The 20715-nt window shown below is 44.0% G+C and overlaps 1 protein-coding gene across 4 annotated transcripts in view; it reads right to left on the bottom strand.

Moving 5' to 3' along the window:
- Window positions 1-3515: 3515 nt before the first annotated feature.
- The window catches only part of LOC140641349 (small ribosomal subunit protein eS26-like), a 33909-nt gene continuing 16709 nt past the window's right edge, over window positions 3516-20715 (bottom strand). For 2 of the 4 annotated variants that reach the window (XM_072841045.1, XM_072841035.1), the window contains one exon: window positions 20207-20644. In XM_072841045.1, coding sequence (XP_072697146.1) covers window positions 20297-20644 — 348 coding nt within the window. In that variant the 3' untranslated portion in view covers window positions 20207-20296. Of the gene's footprint in view, window positions 5361-11050; window positions 11264-20206; window positions 20645-20715 lie in introns of those variants that run through there. The other 2 variants (XR_012037889.1, XR_012037887.1) reach the window with 2 other exon arrangements.

Consider the following 20715-nt stretch of genomic DNA (forward strand, 5'->3'; position numbering starts at 1 on the left):
GGGCCCAGCACCCACAGGATGACAATAGAGTGTGGGCACCAGAGTCCTTGCCCTACTCCAAGTCTGAAAGCCTGGAGGTTAGAGGAGAAGGTCCCCATTCCTCCATCACCAGCCAATACCTGTGGTCACAGGGAGCAGCAGGAGCAGGGGTGCCAGGTCCTCGCGGTGAGGACACGAGGTGTCTGTCTGGTGCTCTCCTTATAGTCTCGTCTCGCAGGTGCAGCCCTGGCTGCCCACTTCACTCAGCCATCTGCAGGAGCCATGCCTGGGTGACCATCGCTGGAAGCGCCACATTCTGGGGTGACACTGGTGACCGAAATTAATTCCCCGGTCTGGGCACTTAAAACCCATGGTGTGTATCTAAAGAAGAGACTCCTGCATGCTCTGACCTTGAAATGGGGGCTGGAATGAACAGTACTTCAGCTTCTCCAACCTGGGAGTAAAAAAAGAGGTCTTTTAAAGACCCTGACGGGACCTTTAAATACAAATATCTCCCTCTCCGTGTATGAGCGGTGTGGCTCATTGGTGATTTTTCCTGGAGCGGGTGGGGCAGCAGGCAGCTGTCCATCTAACCAAACACCTGCGTCTCCCTCCGGAAAGGGGCACCTGGGGGGCTCAGGGGTTGAGCGCCTGCCTTTGGCTCCGGGCGTGATCCCAGCGTCCTGGGATCGAGTCCCACATCGGGCTCCCTGCATGGAGCCTGCTTCTCCCTCTGCCTGTGTCTCTGCCTCTCTCTGTGTCTCCCATGAATAAATAAATAAAATCTTTAAAAATAAAAATAAATAAATAAAATCTTAAAAAAAAAAAAAAAAGAAAAACTTTAATGAAATTCTAGGTGTGCACTGAGCCATTCCTGTTTCTCCCATTGGGCTAGACGCTTTACATACCTTATTTCCACCTTTTATAAGAACATAAGCAGCCAAAAGAGCACTGTTACCTTCATAAATTATGTAACAAAACAAGTGGTGAGGTTGGGATTCGGGTCTGTTTAGGCCCAAACTGTATGCCTCTGTCCTGTACTTCTTCCTGAGAGGCGGACACAGCTGACGGGTGGGCTCCAGGTGCTGGGGCCTGGGGAGGTAGGAATTCCCAGGGCGATCGCTCCAACTCCACCTCCTTCCCAAATATTTACTGATGCAGCTGGAGGTGCCAGAGACCGAATTCTCTCCGGTGGGCAGAGATAGACGACAAACCTACATCAGGTAAGTGCAGAGTGTGGCCGGGGGAGGGGCTTGCGGAGGAAATGCAGCAGCAGGAGCAGCAGGGTGCTCTGTGGGGTGGGGGGGGTGGGGGGGTTGGGGGTCCTGGGTGTCCTGGGGAGGAACCCGTATCTCAACTATTTTTGGCCACCAACAGGATCCTTGTGGGGTGGCGGCTGCGGCAGGTGATGACTGTGAACCTGAATTTGGGGCCCCAAGGGGACAAGCAGTGATTCAGGGGTGATCCCTGTACTCCTCTTGCCACCAGCTACATGGGATGTTAAAATTATTTAAAATTAAATGTAAAACTAAACGATAAAGAGTTAAAGGTTCACAGTGGCACTAGTCGGGCTGCAAGCCCTCGGCGGCCACGCGGGCAGGATGCGCATGGCTAGGATGGCCCCGTGGTGCAGGGTGTTCCGTGCAGGGGCGGCGGGGAGAGGGCGCCTGTGCTGGGGTGTGGGCGTTTGGGGGGACTCGGCCCAGGTGACAACTGGGGAGGAGGCGGTTTACCCCTCGGGAGGTTTCATAAACACACGCTTCGTGGTTTGCAAACACTCCTCGTATCACGGCTGCGTCCATCTTCAGGCCAGATCTGTGTTCTGTTAGCCTGACTCACAGACCCTACTGTCCTCTCCCTCCCCTACCTCCTCCTCCTCCTCCCCGGCTTTCTCCTCCTCCCCCTTCCCCCTTCCCTCTCCTCCCCTCCCTCCTCATCTCCAGCATCACCTCTGTTCCCATCACCCATATCCCCACGGCTCCACCCCCACACCTGTGTCTACAACTTTGATTCCCTTCCTGCAATACTGCGAGACACAATTGGACGAATGTTGTTTCTAAGTATAAAATCAACAAGTTCTTTTAGGGTCAGGCCCTCAGTTTCTGTTCAGAGTGACCTCAGGGTTGCGAGATCAAGCCCCACATTGAGCTCAGTGCTCAGCAGGGAGTCTGCTAAAGCTTCTCTCTCTCTCTCTCTCTCTCTCCCACCCCTCCCCTCTGGGTGCTCTCTCTCAAATAAATAAATCTTTAAAAAAAATCAATACAGTGTAATTTCCCCAAGGGCTTTTGCGTAAACATACTTGTGAGTGAAATCTTAACTTTGGGAATAAAACCTCAGCCTGTCAGAATCAGACCTTCGGGCACCTCAAGGGCAAATTCCTCTAAGTTTTGTCACCTCATCTGAGGAGTCGGTGCCCCAGAGGGTTTCAAAAGCCCACGCTGAGGGGCACCAGCAGCTACACGCTCTGGCCTCGCGGGCCACGCAGGGCCACGGGGAACAGTGGAGAAAAATCTCCGGTCCTGGTACAAAAGTAAGAGAGTATCTCCACCCCCCCCCACCACTTGCATCCCTTAGGATTCTCTACTGCAAGTGACAGAAAACATGGTTAAGACTGTAGGAAGCAGGGGATCCCTGGGTGGCGCAGTGGTTTAGCGCCTGCCTTTGGCCCAGGGTGCGATCCTGGAGACCCGGGATCGAATCCCACGTCGGGCTCCCGGTGCATGGAGCCTGCTTCTCCCTCTGCCTATGTCTCTGCCTCTCTCTCTCTCTCTCTCTCTGTGTGACTATCATAAATAAATTAAAAAAAAAAAAAAAGACTGTAGGAAGCAGCCGGAGGCACTGAATGGCTCACCTACTGCAAGGTCCAGAGGAGGACAAGCTGGTTCCTCGGCTGGTGTCACAAGGGCTTGGCCTCCCTGGGCCCATGCCCGGGGTGCTTGACCCACGATGCCAACAGGGTGGCCCAGGCCTTTGGGCACCCCCCCCCCCCGGATCCACTCAGCACCAAAGGCCTGTTTCCCGCAGGCTCTGGGACAGGCCGTCCCGGGTCTCCGGTGTTACGTGCCCGCCCTGGAGCCAGTCACCCTGAGCCAGGAGGTTGTTGAAATAAAAAACACATGAACACCAGCCTTTTAAAAAAAAATCCTCTGAGCAGCCGAAACCAGTTTAGTCATACAAATAAAGCTTAATTGAGCTCATTTGGCAAGACTGGCTGGACCTGGGTCATCCCTTGCTGGGGCCTCTGGACATCGGGAGCAAAACTTGAACCATTTCCCAAGGTTGATAGGAGGTAACTGCTGACCAGCACCACATCACTTGAGAGCATTCTAGCATCGTGACCAGTCCCCAGGAAGGAGACACAGTCAGCGATGTCTCACCACAGGAGCTGGTTTATGACCATAGACCCCCCCAAGTGTCACTCCACGCTCTGGGTTGAGGGGTCCCAGTTTGCAAATAGTCACTGGAGTGTGTCCACAAGAAACTTCTACTGATTTTTTTTCAAGATTTTATTTATTCATAAGAGACACACACAGAGAGAGACAGAGACACAGGCAGAGGGAGAAGCAGGCTCCCTGCGGGGAACCCAATGTGGACCTCGATCCCAGGACCCCAGGGTCACGCCCTGAGCCACCCAGGTGCCCCCACTCTCACTGATTTCTCCTGCAGTGACTCACTAGCTTTCCTTCTGTTATTTCTGAACCTTTGAGAAAGTGATGCTCGCCCTCCCAGACTCTGTGCTGAGCAGAAGAAATGGACAGATGTACCCACTCACTCCTGCATGTGGTTTGCTGAGGTCAGGGCCTGGCGGTCCCTGAGCGTGGGCTAGCAGAAGTGGGGTGCATGATGCTGGACTGCCATGCCACCCCAAAAATCATGACTTAATGGAGCGGGGGACCTGGAAGAGAGAAGGCGGAAAAAGAAGCATTATTCTTCTTTCTCTTCTGAAACATTGTCAACCATTGCCTGGAAGACCAGATCTTCCCCTCCCAGTGGGTAGAGGCTCATCCTGCTAAGAGTTGGAACAGGAGAGGCCCCTCTTTCAAGTGAGGCACATAAGAACAAAAAACCACCGATGTTTCTGGTGTCCCACCCTGAGGCCCACCTCCCGTGTCCTCCAGGAACTCTCTCCTGAAGGGAGGTCTGGATATCTTTCTATTTACCAGCAAAGTACACAGATGGATGCCATCTGGCTGGAGCATGGAAAAGTCTAAGTAGAGGGCCCAGGGACACCCGTCCTCACCTCTGTCGTGACAGCCATGGTCCCCTGGAGGGGTCTTGTGACTGTACTAGGTCTATGGAGAAGGAGCCCCGAGGGCTGTCCAAGGCCACTTTCTCTCAAGTCCAGCTGAGACCAGGGTCTGAGTGCAAGGAATGTACTAGGCACTGCTCCCAGGAAGCCCTCATAAGGCGTAGAAGTGAGACAGAAGAGAAGCAAGCCAACATAGGGTGTTTCTGTGCTTAAAGTTTTTGCCGTGGACAGTAGTGCCTCAACCCCACTGGTCTCAAGAGGGGACGGAAGTAGACAACACACCTCAAACTTGTCCCACCTAAGGGTCAAAGAGTTCAGGACTTTAATTAACCAAATTCTGTGGGTTCATGAGTTCAAGGGTATGCCTGGGGTCTTCAACCCGCTGCCACTTCACCCCAGGCCTGTGTAGGGGTCAGACCCAGAGGGTCCTCAGATGGACAGGTGTGGATGGTTCTGTGAGAACCTAACAGTCATGTGGCTTTGGTGAGTGCCTAGGGAGTACGAGGGGACACTGGGTCCCCTACAGGACATGTCTGCTTAGGTGCTTATTGGAAGCAGTCTAATGGTCCTACCATGAAGGAATAGTACACCTAGGGCAGACCTTCAGGTGCTGGGAGGGGTGGAGACATCTGCTCTCATAGGCTCAGATGTCACATAATCTACAAGAAGCCAAATGAGATTAGAAACCGTAGCAGGGAGCAGGACGCAGGGCTACCAGCTATGGCAGCCCACCTGGCTGGCTCAGCAGGGAGCTGGTGACCATGCAAGCTTTGGTCTTGAGAGGTCCAGCTCACACATAGTGGAGAAATCTCAACCACCACACTGAACGAAATCTTGAACATATTCTCTTTCCTGCTCAACAGGGTTACAGAGGTGGCAACCGCAAGTGAAACAAGGTGCTAAAGTTATGTGTTCTCATGCAATCGAGGCACCCAACTCAACGTGCTAGAAAAATGTGGGGCCTTCACCAAGCAGATGAAGAAGGAGGTCTGGATATCTTTCTATTTACCATCAAAGTACACAGAGTGGAATAGTAGAGCCCTGTGGACAAACAAGTGAGTTTAAACCTCACTAGTACTTGCCATGGACTTTTGGGGTGATATTCACCTTCTCCGAGCTTCTATTTTCTCATCTGAAAAAAATGAGGACGAAATAACTAGCCTTGCAAATTTGTCCCGAGAGTTAGGTGAGATGGTGCACGGCATGTGCAGAGCACCCATGTTACAGGGACCCAGTAACTGGGGTGTGGGCTGGCTCAGCCCTGCTGTCCCAAGAGGGGCTCCTGGTCACACGTTCTATAACTGCATTATATGCCAATGACCCTGCTGTTTCTGTAAGAAGGCCAGGAAAAAGGAAGAAGAAAAAGAGAAAGAAAGAAAGAAAGAAAGAAAGAAAGAAAGAAAGAAAGAAAGAAAGAAAGAAAGAAAGAAAGAAAGAAAGAAAGAAGGAAGGAAGGAAGGAAGGAAGGAAGGAAGGAAGGAAGGAAGGAAGGAAGGAAGGAAGGAAGGGAGAGAGAGAAAGAAGAAAGAAAGAAAGAAGGAAAGAAAGAAAGAAAGAAAGAAAGAAAGAAAGAAAGAAAGAAGGAAGGAAGGAAGGAAGGAAGGAAGGAAGGAAGGAAGGAAGGAAGGAAGAAAGAGAGAGAGAAAGAAGAAAGAAAGAAAGAAGGAAAGAAAGAAAGAAAGAAAGAAAGAAAGAAAGAAAGAAAGAAAGAAGGAAAGAAAGAAAGAAAGAGAGGAAGGAAGAAAAAAGGACACTCAGAAGGGAAGAAACTAAGAATCCCAGGAGAGATGGTTGATTTTTGGCAAGCTTTTAATTCACTAAAGCTAATAATGTCTGCCAAGTGGATCCATTTTCTTGGCACACATTCAATTTTGTGTTCTCTCTAGTGGAATGCTACATGGACAGGGTGGGAGAGGATAGAAAGGCCAAGGACAGGCTTCTATGGGTGAACCCCTTCCCACTCCCCCAGAAGGACTCCAGGAATCATCAGGGCCTGCATCAGCGAGCCAGCTCAGCAGCTCTCCACATGGGTATCTTTGGCTGAGGCCACCGAAATCTTGACTTTGTGCTCAAAATAGAGCACTGATTCAGAAGGCTTCCTGATAAGAGACCGAAATGAAACAGTAAATTGTGCTGTCACAGAAGACAAGGGAGTATTTCAGAGATCTATTTTGGGGGCCACTTCTCTCTTCCCTCTGTAGGCTGAGGTCACTATCGGCAGTGTGGGCCTGTGGGCTCGTGGCCTGCGTTCTGGTGGTTCTGTGGGGACAGGAGCTTATTCACGTGGCAGTGAAGACTGATTACTTGGTGTGCTTGTCCTTCATCGGAGGGCTCAGAGGCCGAAGACCTTTATTGTTACCATGTAAGACCTTCCGAGGCAAGCCGCAGCCTCTGGAATCATCTATTTCTGGATGCTTGATACACAGAATGGGGTTATGTGACAGCCACAATGTCATGGCCAGAAATTGGAATTTGGAGGCAAAAAGCAATGGGCTCTTAGTCAGTTTTCTTGAAAACTCGTCTTGGTTGCCATGACTCAGATGTTTTGCCTTCACGGACGGCACCGTAGAGAAAGCCGCTTCTTACCAGAGATCCCTGTGGGTCTGCATCTGGCAGAGGGGGATGGAGGGGATTGTGCCCAGACACGAGATCACCCAACCACTTTCCCCATATGGGTGTGATCCCATCACTCCTCGTCAAATATAGCCACGCCCACGTAGTTCATTTTGAATGCCCAGTACATTTTAAAAACTTTGTTTTGAAATCATTTCACATGTGCAGAAAAGTTGCAAGTACAAACCGGCATTCCCCACAGTGGCCTTATTATTTGCTATAAATACATAGTATTTTTTTTCTGACCACTTAAGAGAAAGTTGTAGCCGCAATTCCCTTTGTTTCGAAATACTCCAATGTGCACTTCCCAGAAGCATTCTTTTACGTAAGGCAAGCACCATGACAAAATCAGAAAATTAACACTGACGTAATAATATTACGGAACATCCAGGCCTTACTCAAATTTCACTGGTTGTCCCAACAATGTCCTTTCTTTTTTTTTTTTTTCTTTTTTTCTTTAAATTCAATTAGCCAACATATAGTACATCATTGGTTTCAGATGTAGCGTTCAATAATTCATGATGTGACGAGCGCCGGGTGTTATATCCAACAACGTCCTTTAGAGAAAAGGACAGCAGGATCCTGGTCCAGGGTCACACACACTGCATCTAGTTGTTGGGTCTTTTTAGGCTCCTTTAATCCAGAACAGCTCCTTGGGTTCTCCTGAAGTTAGTATTTTTAAGGAATACAAGCCAGTTACTTTGTAAAATGTCTCTCAGTTTGGATTTAAGGAATGAAACTAATGAGAAAACTGCCTTTTGGCAAGGATCATAGTAATGATGGCTTCAGTCCATCATCAGTTGGTGCCAGAACGTGCAGGTCAGAGTTTGACAGACACAGCACGTTCGCACCGTCCGGGTGCACTTCCCTGCATTGTGCTTCTTGGGTACAAGGGGAAGAAGAGCAACAGTCAGGTCAGGGCGGGGAAGCCCGGGAGACCCCCCCTGAACTTGGCCATGGAAGCTGATGCTAGGATACACTGACTTCAGGCATCTCCTGATGTGACAGGCTGAGAAAAACAGAGCATTGTACTTCTGTTGGGTTCCCGCCCCAAATGCATCACCTGGATCCGTTTGTGACCCCCCCGACAGAACACATCAGAGGGTGGACACGAAGTGAGGCACTGAAGGGCCATGGGCTGGTTGCAGACGGGGGGCGCTCGCAGTGGGGCCCCGTGCCCACCCACTGCCATCGTGCCTGGGGACCTTCTCTGGCTCTTCCTGCCTGCGTGAGGTTCTTCCTCTAAAGCCAGGAGGAACATGCTAGCCCACCCATTTCCCAACCATCCTCAGCTTCAGCAACTTGTTTCACATCCTCCTTTTCCCATGGAGGCTTGATGACCATGAAACACTCTCAGCTTAATTAACACTGCATCAGGGGCAGCGTCATGCTTGACATTGACTCAGCTTTCCCCGCAGATCTGCCCACCTGGGGCGAGTGTCCCCCTCCCCCATGTCCTTCCTTCTGTTTTCTCTCCACAGTGTGAAGAAAGAGGGCTCTGGGCTCTGCTCACGAGGTTCCTTAGGTGGAAGTTTGGGGTTTTTAGACCTTTCCCTGAGATGTTCAGGGTAGTTATTTCAGCTCTTAGTTTCAAGTGCTTCTCTCAAGCATGCTGTCATTCTATTAATGATGGCTCTGTCCCCACCGCCCCTCTGACCTCCTGCCCAGCCTTGTGGGGATACTTCGGGTACTGAGGAGAGCAGTCCTCATACTTCCAAGGGGTGACCTGCAGCTGGGGGCACAGCCAAGGTCATGGGGCCAGGGTGCTCATTTCACAGAGCAGTGGAGACTAGTTGACTCAGGAGAGAATGGGCAACAATCCCAGTCCTTCTGGAATACACCAAGGGAGGGCACCCAGCTGGAGGTCAGCAGGCAGGAGGAGACCAAGAGGGTTATTCTGGACATGGGCATGGCGGGTGCACTGGGACACCTTGTGGAGATGCCTCAGGGACAGCTGGCTGTTTACATATGGAGCTCAGAAGAGAGGCTGGCAGGGGTGGAGGGTGAAATGAGAGCCCTGGTGGGGGTCACTTAGGGACAGAGGGAGTGAAAAGAGCCCTCCAGGAAAGACAAAGTCTTGCAGAAAATGGACATTTGAGGATGGACAACACCTCATCCCTTTCTGTGCTGTTTATCGCAGGGCTTCCCCAACCATTGTCAAAACCTGCTTTTTTGGGGAGCTTCATGGCTCAGATTTGCTGGTCTGCTGAGGACACGGGTCTGGAGCTGAGTTGAGAGCTCATAACAGGACCTCCTGACCGTAGTTATGATGCTCAAGAGCCCACACTTGGATTGTGAAAGCTCCTCCGCCTGTATCTGAGTGGCTGTCACTCTGGCTCAGTTTCAGAGAACCAGGGACCGTTTTTTTTGTCACGAGGGGTTTTGGAGAATGTAAAGGGGCTCCCGGGGTCCCCTCCTGCTTCTCTGCATGTCCTGTCCTCTCCAAGCCCATGTCTTGTCTACCCACCACCCACCAGCAATAAAGAAATACACAGAGACTGGGGTTCGAATGCTTGGCACCAGGGATTTGAGGGTGGGCAAGGTACTTGGACAGGGTAGCTGGAGGGCCGCATTTCCACCCCAGCCTTATTCTTCGTAAGTCATGCCATGTCTTCCCCTTACTATTCCACATGAGCTAACTGGCCATTTTAGGATGGCCCTGCAGGAATATAAACATTTAGAGAATTTTTTTTTTTTTTTTTTTTTTTTTTTTTTTTGCAAAGACAAGAAGAGATAGCATGTTTGAAGCCAGTAAGCTAGTTGTGTTTAGGAAAATCACCATGGGATTTAAGATGATGCATTGATGTAATGCAACTGGTGGTTTATGGAAATTCCTTTAGACGAACCTCGTCCTTATAAGCACGACCACATTCCTTGCTTGTGAATAACATGCAGGGCCCAGTGGGATCATTTTTAAGTGTTCCATTACTAGCCTTTCACTTTCCACCTCTTGCTCAGGGAGGGGGTCCAGGGCGGAGGGGGAGGACGCCACAGTGAATGATTTCTGGGGGGAAGCTGTTTCAGGCTACGAGTAATAAAAGGGAAAATCCAGAAATAATGTACGAAGTTAGTCATCTGTCTTCAAACCGTGTTCTGTTATAGTGTTGTGTTCCGCATAACTTCTTTATGGATCTTCAAAAAAAATGAGGAGAGTCTGGAAAGATTAATAATCACTTGTGTAAAGGTCAAAAAGGTCCAGTTTCACATCCAAAAACAAGACGGGGGGAAAGTCCCCATTTGCTGCAACTGTCAAAATAATCCCCATGATGGAAAATTATGTTCTGGGACCTGGGAAAACATCCTGACTTTCTCTCTACAGTCATTAGTTTTATGATGCTAAATGCCAATAATTATGTTGTACTAGATGAAGTTCAACATGGCATATTTAAAAACTTAGGAATCCACGATCTATTAAAAGCATTTTTCCAGTGTGCACCTACACAAATATTGCTAATATCCACTAATAAATGCCTATCTGATTTTTAAAAGTGTGCTAAAGCAGAATTAAAATGGGGAAAGAAGTAGTATCCAAATATTTCTTCTCTTAGTACTTTGCCAACTACTGACACATATATTTTAAGACAGCGATTTTTCTCTTTGATGTTCCATTAAAATGTACCTCTTAAAACAATAAGGGCTCTGAGCAGATAGAATGAAAGATCTGTTTCAGAAAAGAAAAGACAGATGGTCTTCGGAGTCCTAACGAATTGGCCAGGTCAGCTCTGGAGAAACCTCGTGCTTAGTCAAAAGGCCACATCAGACTTGCCTGCAAACCTCCCAGCTTTCTGACTCTGTGTTCTTCAGACAATCAAATATGATTTGGTATTGATGGAAAGTTCTTTCCACCTGAGGGGGGAGGTTCAGAGAGCACCAGGCAGTTACATTGAGGAGGCTCCCAAGAATGTAAAGCGTAACAACAAGTAGTATAGAGCGGCTGCAGTGCAGGTGAGCAGACACCAGTGCAGGTGGGAAGACACCAGTGCAGGTCACCAAGGCATCTGGTTAAGAGGTAGACATTTATCGAGACCTGAGTGGGCCTCAGGTCCCAAGTTTCTAAACAGCTCTGGATGGTGCTGATACTGCTGTCCTAGGGCCACACTTCAGGCAGCCACGGTTTAAAATCCAGGATTCTGATTATCTCATGCACCGAGAAGTCTCCCCAGTGAGGCTTCCAGGTTTCCAGCATCTGGAGCTACCACCAGGACCAGACTCACCCCATCCTCCCTCCTGCCATCTTCTGTGGGGGCTTCTCTCTTGTTGGTGGCAAGTGTCACATCCTCACACAGACACTGGTATTGTTGTTGCAGACACGTTTTTCCTTCTCCTACCTTCAGCAGCCTTCCCTGTGGCCAGGATCGCTTTACACCCACGTACTTGCTTCAGGATAAGCTGGAAAAGCAGCTTCTTGGCATTTCCACCGCTCTGTGGAAGGCAGCACCTGTCAGCAGAGCAGTGGGCATGGGGCGGGACCACAGGTGGGTTAGCACCAACAGTGTTCCCCCACCCAGAGAACAGCCACAGAAGGCATGATGCCTCCATCAAGCTCGGACATGCAATCAGGAAAATTAAAGTCAAGTAAAGCATATTTGAGATTTTTAAGAACAGGTCTGCTTTTCCCTAGGCAACTGCATTATATTTAATGTTACCTAGCAATCGAGCATGCATTGCTAATCCATTCTCTCTGATGGCCATCGGCATGTTGTTTCGTGGCCTGAGAACTACCACTCTCCTCTGCCCCAGGAAATGATGCTACCCTCTTCTCTTGAGGAGGCTAGATTAAGGAAATTTTATGTGAAATGATCTAGCTAAGATTTTATATAAAAGGGTCAAACGTGGCGCATGGCACTCAGTAGGCATTCAACAAAAATATAGATGTACAGTAATACAAGCCATCACTTTATTTGTGTGTGCGTGTATTCAGCATAAGAAGATGGATTATATATCGTACTTCTACTTTCAGTTTGTATACAGATTGAAATGAATTCATGATACTACCTGGAATAGCTCAATTATCCATGTGACTGCAGATGAGACATCTGCAGACAGACTATTGGGGAATATGCCACTCTCTAAGCACTGGATGTGCAAATGTAACCTGGCAAAGTGACAGCAAAATATTCGACCACCTGCAATAGCAGTAGATTTTTCCTAGTTGCCAGTGGTAGAAAAGTCATTAATCTTCACTCTATTCGTTAACTCGACCGTCCTCTGATACTTTTATACAAGTTCAAAGCAGCTCAGGATTTAGTTTTAACTAAGCCGAATATTTCAGGTTCATTTATTTAAATCATTTACTAAACTGTCACTAATTTGAAAGGTACTGAAAGTATTCGTTAACCAGGGTGTGAAAATATCTCACCAACACTTTGTTTCTTTTCTGATTTCTTTTTTCTTAATCATTCAAGTATAATTAGTGTACAGCGTTATATTCGTTTCAGGTGCGCAGTACCACGATTCAACAATTCTGTACATTACTCAGTGCTCCTCACAATAAGCGTGCTCTTCATTCCTGCCGACTAGTTCACCCATCCTCCACCCAGCTCCCCTCTGGGAGCAGTTTATCCTCTCTAGTTAAGAGATTGTTGCTCTGTTTGTCTCCTTTTTCCTTTGTTAATTTGTTTTGTTTCTTAAATTCCACATATGAGTGAAATCATATGGTATTTGTCTTTCTCTGACTTATTTATCTTGCTTATTTTATAATATTCCATTGGGTATATATATATATATATATACCACATCCTTATCCATTCATCAATCCATGGACACTTGGGTTATTTCATATCTTGGCTATGGTAAATAATGCTGCAGAGAACATTGGAGTTCTGACCAATTTTCAATAGGTGAATAAGCATTCAACATCCCTACCCAATAACTTAAACGCTTACTCAGTTTAAAGGTTTTTTTTTTCTAATTTTGCATATAAACTCAAGAATGAACTATTTTAGCCAGTGAGCATATTTTAGTTAGCATACAACTAAATTTGTTTTTTCTAAAGTAAAATAGTTTATCTTATTTCTTTTATGGTGGACTTGTGTAATTGTAGCTGTTCGGAGCAAACAAAAGCCAGAGTGACTATAAAATATTATTTTCTAATGAAAAACAGTTACATAATGATGTTTTTTATGGTAGAAAGCATGGTGTCTTTTAAGGTATTACTTTGGGGGACCATATATTATTCAAATAGATGTGGAAATTGCTGAAAATAGTTTGAGTTTCTCTTTGGCAATGGACTTTAAAAATGTAAAGTTGACATTTTGTGGCCAATCTCTGGAACTGCAATAACAAAACCAAAATGATTTCATTTGGTTTGCAAATGCTGTATAAAAGAAAATTCTTTTGCAAGTTTCCAAGAAATCAAATAACAGAGCATGTATTAATTTTCCAAATTTATTGCGGTACAACTGATAAATGAAATTGTCTATATTAAAAATGTGCAATGTGATGATTTGATATATGTTGTAAAATATTGACCACAATCAAGTTAATTAATAATCCATCATTTCACACAATTATCTGTCATGTTTGTGCGATGAAAATACTTAAGAGAGTAAATCTTTCAACCAATTTCAAGTAGGTAATACAGTCTTAGAAGCAATAGTCATCATGCTGCCCATAACATCCCCAGAACATATACATCTTATAACTGAAAGTTTGTGCCTTTTGAACAATATCTACCCATTTCTTCTACCCTCAATGTTTGGCAGATATCCCCACTGAGGCCATCTGCTCTGGAGCTTTTCTTGATAGGGAGATTTTTTATTACCAATCCAATCTCCACAATCAGATTTTCCTATTTCCTCCTGATTCAGTCTTGAAAGATTGTATGTTTCTAGGAACTTATCCATTTGATCCAGGTTATCCAATTTAGCTGGTGTATGATTATTCATAGTAATTTTTCCCAATCCTTTTGTATTTCTGTGGTATCAGTTATAAAGTCTCATATTTTACTTCTTATTTTATTTATGTGAGTATTCCCTCTTTCTTGCTTAATTAGTCTGATAAAGATTTGTCAGTTTTTTTATCTTTTCAAAAAACTAGCTCTTTATCTTTCTGATCTGTCCTATTGTTTATCTGGTAGCTATTTAACTTATTTCTTCTCTAATCTTTTTGTTTCCTTTCTTCTGCTCATTTTGGACTTAGTTTGCTCTTCTTTTTCTAGTTCCTTGAGGTGTAAAACTAGGTCAATTTTTTTTTTTTTTTTAGATCTCATTTTTTAAAATGTAGGTATTTAGGGGCTCCTGGCTGGCTGAGTTGGCGAAACATACAAGTCTTGACTTCAGGGTTGTAGATCTGAGCCCCCCATTGGGTGTAAAGATTACTTGAACATAAAATCTTTATTTAAAAAATAGAATATAGGCATTTATCACTACAAACATCATTCTTAGCACTGCTTTTGCTGCATTGCGTAATTTTTGGCATGTCATGTTGATGTTTTTCTGATTTTTTTTCCTTTTGATTTCTTCTCTGAGCATTGGTTATTCAGAAGTATATTGTTTGATTTGTGAATTCTTCCACTTTCTCCTGTCACTGATTTCTAGTTTCCTGTGATTGTCGTCAGAAAAGATGCTTGACATAATTTTAATGTTCTTAAATTTGTTAAGACTATTTTGTGACCTGACATATGATCTCTCCTGGAGAATGTTCCATCTGTGCTTGAGGAGAACATGTACTCTGCTGCTGTTGGATGCAATGTTCTGTGTACATAAGTTGGTCTAAAGTACGGCCAGGTACATCATGTCCTTATTGATTTTCTGTCTGGATGATCTATCAAATGTTGAAAGTGGGGTACTGAAGTCTCCTACTATTATTGCTATGTTCCCTTCATATCTGTTAATGTTTACTTTAGATAATTAGCTGCTTTTATATTGAGCGCATGAATATCTACTAATATATCTTTTTGGTGAATTGAGTGAGCCCTTTATCATCATATAATGACCTTTTTTGTTTCTCATTACACTTTTTGACTTAAAGTCCATTTTGTCTGGTATAAGTACAGCTACCCCTGCTTTCTTTGGTTGCCATTTGCATGCAATTGGCATCTTTTCCCATGTCTTTAGGTTCCATGTGTGTGTGTCCTTAAAGCTGAAATGAGTATCTTGTAGGCAGCATATAGTTAGATATGGGTTTTTTAAAATCCATTCAGCCACCTTATGTCTTTTGGTTAAAAAAATCTAATCCATTTACATTTAAAGCAATTCTGTTAAGTTAGAACTTCCTATTGCCATCTTTTAAATTATTTTTTCTGGTGTTTTATAATGCCTTTCTTCCTTTCTTGCTTTCTTCCTATGTGATGATTTTATATATGCTTTGATTTTCTTTCTATCTTTTGTGTATTTACCATAGCTTTTTGCTTTGTGGTTACCATGGGGCTTATGTAAAACATCTTATAATTATAACAGTATATTTAAGCTGATGAGGTTTAATTGCATGAAAACCCTCTACCCTTTATTTCTCCCCTCATTTTATATTTTTGATGTCATGACTTACATCTTTGATTTTGTGTCTTTGTTACTAAATTATTGTATTGAGGCTACAGTTATTTTTAATGCTTTTGTCTTCTAACTTTTACACTAGAGCTATAGGTGATTTACACACTACCAGGACAGTATTAGAATATTCTAAATTTGCCTACATCCTTACCAGTGAGTTTAATACTTTAATATGTTGTCATGTTATTAATCAGTGTCCTTTCTTTTCAGTTTGAAGAACTCAATTTAGCATTTCTTGTAAAGCACATGTAGTAGTGATGAGCTCCTTCAGTTTTGGCTTTCTGGGATAATCTTTACCTGTCCTTCATTTCTGAAGGACAGTGTTGCTCTGTAAAGTATTCTTGGTTGGTGATTTTCATCTTAGTATGTTGAATACATCCTCCCATTCTCTCCTGGCCTGCAAGGTTTCTGCTGAGAAATCTATCAATATCTTCATGGGGATTCTGTTGTATGAAATGAGTTTCTCTTGCTGCTTTCAAAATTTTCTCTTTGTCTTTGATTTTTGAATTTTATCATATTGTGTCTTGATGAAGTCCTTTTTGGGTTGAATCTGTATGGCACTTAAAATTTGATGTAGCTGGGTGTCTGTATCTCTGCCCAGAATTAGGAAATTTTGAGCCACTTTTTCTTTTTTTTTTTTTTGAAGATGAAAAAGCTAGTATGTTTATTGATTGCTTTTTTAAAAAATTTATTTAAATTCCAGTCAGTTAACATATAATATTAGTTGCTATTTCCTTAAATAAGCCTCTGACTCTTTCTATTACTCCCCTTCTGGGATTCCCATAATACAAATATTATTTCTTTTAGTAAATCTCATAATTCATGCAGGCTTTATTCACTCTTTCTTTTTCATACTTTTTATCTTTTTTTTTCCTCCCTTGACTGGATAATTTCAAGTACCTCTCTTCAAGTTCAAAGATTCTTTCTTGTCCTTCATGAAGTTTGTTTCTGATGCTCTCTATTATATTTGTTAATTCATACATTGTATTCTTCAGCTCCAGAATTTGTTTGATTTTTACTTATGATTTCCATCTCTGTTGAATTTGTCATTTTGTTTACATATTGTTTTCTTGATTTCACTGAATTATATATTTGTATTTTCTTGCAGCTGGCTGAGCTTCCTTAAAATAATTGTTTTGAATTCTTTGTCAGACCATTTGCAGATCTTCATTTCTTTGAGGTCAGTTCTTTGATGGTGTTATGTTTCCCTTATTTTTTGTGTTCCTTGAGGTATTGCATTGCTCTCTTTGCATTTGAAGAGGCAGTCACCTCCTCCAGTCTAATTCCCATCATCATATGAGAGATATTTTCACCTGTCAATCTAAATAGGGACTCTGAGGCTTTCTCCAGTCTTTTCTATGAATACAAGAAGTTATTCCCACTTCTTGTTCCCTCTTGAAGGGGATTCTTAATTGTATGCAATGTATGTAATCTCTCAATTCTAGGAAGCCAGGCTGGGTGCTGATGACCTCTCATATGTTTCCTCTATGGCAGTGCCCTGAAATGCTCATTTGTGAACCTTTTCCTAATCCTAAAGAGTCAAGTGGGCTTTCTGCTCTTTGATCCCTAGCAAAGGCTTGCTCTCACCATCTTCGAGACTGTGTGCCTGGAGCCAACCATGGAGGTGGGGTATGAGGTTGTGAAGAAAGGAGTGTACAGAGTGTTGGGGGTGCCTGTGGGTTGCTTGGGGTGTCCATAGGTGTAGTACCTCTAGCAATTCGTGAGTAGGCTTCCTGATAGAGACCACAAATCAGTTAGTAGGAGACTTTGAAAAGTGGTTATTAGTGTCCTCTAATGAATTCCAGGACCTGGCTGCTGTGCTCTTAGGCTCTTAGGCTCTCCGACACCCTCAGGCTGAGATCATGTGGTATTCTGGGTGGGGCAAGAAAGCATTGGGCCTCCTGGGCAGCATCTTACATGGCTAGGGAAGCTGGGTGCTCACTCATTTGCTCTCCTTCATGGGAGGAATTGTGAGCCATAGGCTCTCTGGGCCCTGAGCCCTGCCACCTTGGGGGAGGAGGTGACACAGGCAAGGTAAAACTGTTCCTCTTACCTTTTATAATGCATCTGTTTTTGCATTTTCTTCTTCCTATAATGGTGTGCTGGAACTTCTCTGAAGGACTTCCAAAAAGGCATTGTCATCTATGGGCAATTACCAAAAATCAGTGTTCTATGAGGGATGATGATGATTAATCTGCCATCTCACTGATGTCACTCCAATTGTTTTCGTATGAAAATAAAAGTTAGGATGAAAAAAATCCCCAATTATTATCACATGTGACAAAGATTTGCTAAGAATGAAACAATTTAAGATTGTGATGAAAGGCTGAAAGTAACTGTAAAAATGGAGTATAAGAAACACGGACTGCTTTGAGGAGAAATTCATGGTCAAGTAGAAGTATGAAAAATTCAAGCTGGCGCTACAATCTATGGCAAATAAGAGTGCAGAATGTTACAACACCTCTGGGGGAGAATTTGGAAATTTCTGGAAAAAAATTGTATAGTCTTTTCTTTTAATCCAGCCACCTTATTTCTCAGAATTTTCCTTTTAGATACTGTGATGTTGTGATATAATAAGCAATGCATATTTTGGTCTCCATCCACAGTTCCTGGCACACAGCTCATAAAACTCTTATAATTTCCTAGGTGGTAAGAGCAATAGGAGTATCTTATAATATTTTTCTTTTGCCTCAGGCTCTTGAAACAGCTGTGGAGAAATAAAGGCGAAAGGGGTGTCTTTTGTTCACAATAAGCCCCTTCCAACCACACCTAAGTTCGTGTTAATGAGGTGGCTTTTGGAAAGCACCTAAAGATGGAGGACTGGTTGCCACGGGGAACCAACTCTGTGATGAGATGGCTGGAACTTTCAGACGTCCCAGGAGGGGGAGGGGCTGGAGAGGTTGACTTGATCTCCAAGTGTTAAGGATTCAGTCTATCATGCTTAAGTAATGAAGCCTTCATTAAAACAAAACAAAACAAAACAAAACCCTAACTGAAGGGGTTTGGAGAGCTGCTAAGCTGATGAACTTGGAGATGCTGAGAGGGTCATATGCTTGAAGCAGGCAGTAGCTCTATACCCCTTCCCCCATATCTTGCCCTATGCATCACTTCCTGGTTGGATCATTTTATAATAAACTGATAACCTAGTAAACCTGTTTTGAACTCTGTGAACCATTTTAACATTAACCTGAGGAGGTGGTTTGGGAAACCTCTGATTTCTAGCCAATCTGTCAGAACTATAAGTGGCAACATGAGCTTGTAATTGGCATCTGAAATAAGGGTGGTCCTGTGGAACTGAGCCCTTAGCTTTTGGAATCTGATGGTAATTCCAGGTAGATAGTGTCAGAATTGAAGTAAACTGCAGTTTGTTGTTTGCCAAGAATTGGAAAATTACTCAGTGTGGGAAAACCCCACACAACTGGTGTTAGAAGTGTTCTGAGAACAGAGTAGAGGAAAAACGGTAACATGTCTTCCTTTCAGATACCATAGCACAACTACAAATCAACTCATGCACAGAGCTATTCATTATGCCATGAATGGTAAGAGCTAATGATGGAAACAGTGTAAATGCCTAATTATCAGAAACAAGCGAAAAGTGAGCTGAGAACATCTTGCTATGCCAGAAAGCAAGAAAAGTGCATGAAAAATTGATGGGGACATGTATGAAGGACACAACTACTTGCTAAAAGGGACTTCCAATGATCATAGTTGAAATAATTTGAACAATGATGAAGGATGGAATGGGTTATAACACATTGACTAAAATAAGAATCTCCAAGTCCTTAGTGATATCTTTAACATGGGAAAAGGAAGTGTTTCTTTATAAAATAGTGCTTATTAATAAACGTAGAAGAAATGAAGGATTGCAACACTTAAATTTTCCTACCATTAAGGTAATTACTACTTTAGGCAGGATTTAACAGAGAATCCTAAAATCATCAAGGGAAGAGTTGTCAGGCACAGAACCTCAAAGCATCACTGTGCAGGTCATTTTTTAATTACAAAGAGGGAAAGGATCCCCCTTGAGGAATCGATCAAAGGTAGCATCATCCAACCACTGGGAAGCCAGTGATGTAAAAGGAAGACACCACCCCAAGTGGCTTTCTTGTTAAAGATGCTCAACATTGGGATACCTGGGCAGTTCAGTGGTTGAGCATCTGCCTTTGGCTCAGGTCATGATCCTGCAGTCCTGGAATCGAGACCTGCATCAGCCTCCCCAGAGAGAGCCTGCTTCTCCCTCTGCTTATGTCTCTGCCTCTTTCTCTCTGTGTCTCTCATGAATAAATAAATAAAATCTTTTTTTAAAAGATTCCCAACATTAATCTAATCAATGGGAACAATTTACAAATCCAGATAGTGGGGCATTCTACAGGACACCAGGCTAGACTCCTCAAAATTGCCAAGGTTATATAGAGCAACTAAAAGTAGAAGGACCATTCTAGACTGCAGGAGACTAGAGAGACATGGTAGCCAATAAAATGCATGATCTTTGAGAGCATCCTGAATTTAAAAAAAAATCATTTTTGTAACAATTAGGGAAATTTTACTACTAAATTTATTTTCAAATTAAATATTGACTTGGGGGTTGATAAAGGTATTGTGGTCAATAAGCAAGTATTCTTGTTCTTGGGAGATGCATGTTGAAGTAGGTAATAGCTGTAGCTTATTTTCAAATGGTTTAGCAAAAAGTGTGTGTGACAAAGACAGAGACAGAGAGAGAAGGAGAGACAGAATGAGAGAAAGAGACAAAGCAACGTAGCAAAATATTTTTTTTTTGGAGCGACGTAGCAAAATATTAATAATTGATGAATTTGGAAAGGAGATTAATGGGTATTCATTATACCATTATTTCAATTTTTTTATAAGTTTGAGATGTTTTATTTTGTTTTATTTTTTTAAGTATAATCACCATTTATTTTTTTTTTCTGGAGAACACTTTTTCTTCAGTCATTAAGGACTTAGCTCCTTACATGGGCTTCGGTGGAAGTCGTGGGGCAGCACCCGCGGGTCTAAGTTGGGGTGGGGGTGTTCGGTCCTTCCGTGCTTCGCGAGAGCAATTCCTGACTACCTTGCTGCGAATGGCACAACTCATGCAATAATGGAGCTTCACATACAGCTTGGGAAGCACGTAGGCGTCAAAGACACTCGCTTGGGAAATGTCCCTGCTAGTGGCGGCCTCCACGATGTTCCCAATAACGAACTTCTTAATGGCCTTGTCCTTGGGCACACAACGGGCGCAGCTGGTGCAGCAGATGGGCTGCATCTGGCCGAGGCCTTTTTTGGCACAACCATTATTCCATCTTTTCTTGGTCATCTTGGGCATGGGACCGAAAGGAGAGTTTGAGATGTTTAAAAGAAATTGGGGGAAACCCTGGGGCACCCAGA

This window comes from Canis lupus, chromosome 1, assembly GCF_048164855.1.
Source record: "Canis lupus baileyi chromosome 1, mCanLup2.hap1, whole genome shotgun sequence".
In the NCBI taxonomy this organism is placed as follows: Eukaryota; Metazoa; Chordata; class Mammalia; order Carnivora; family Canidae; genus Canis; species Canis lupus.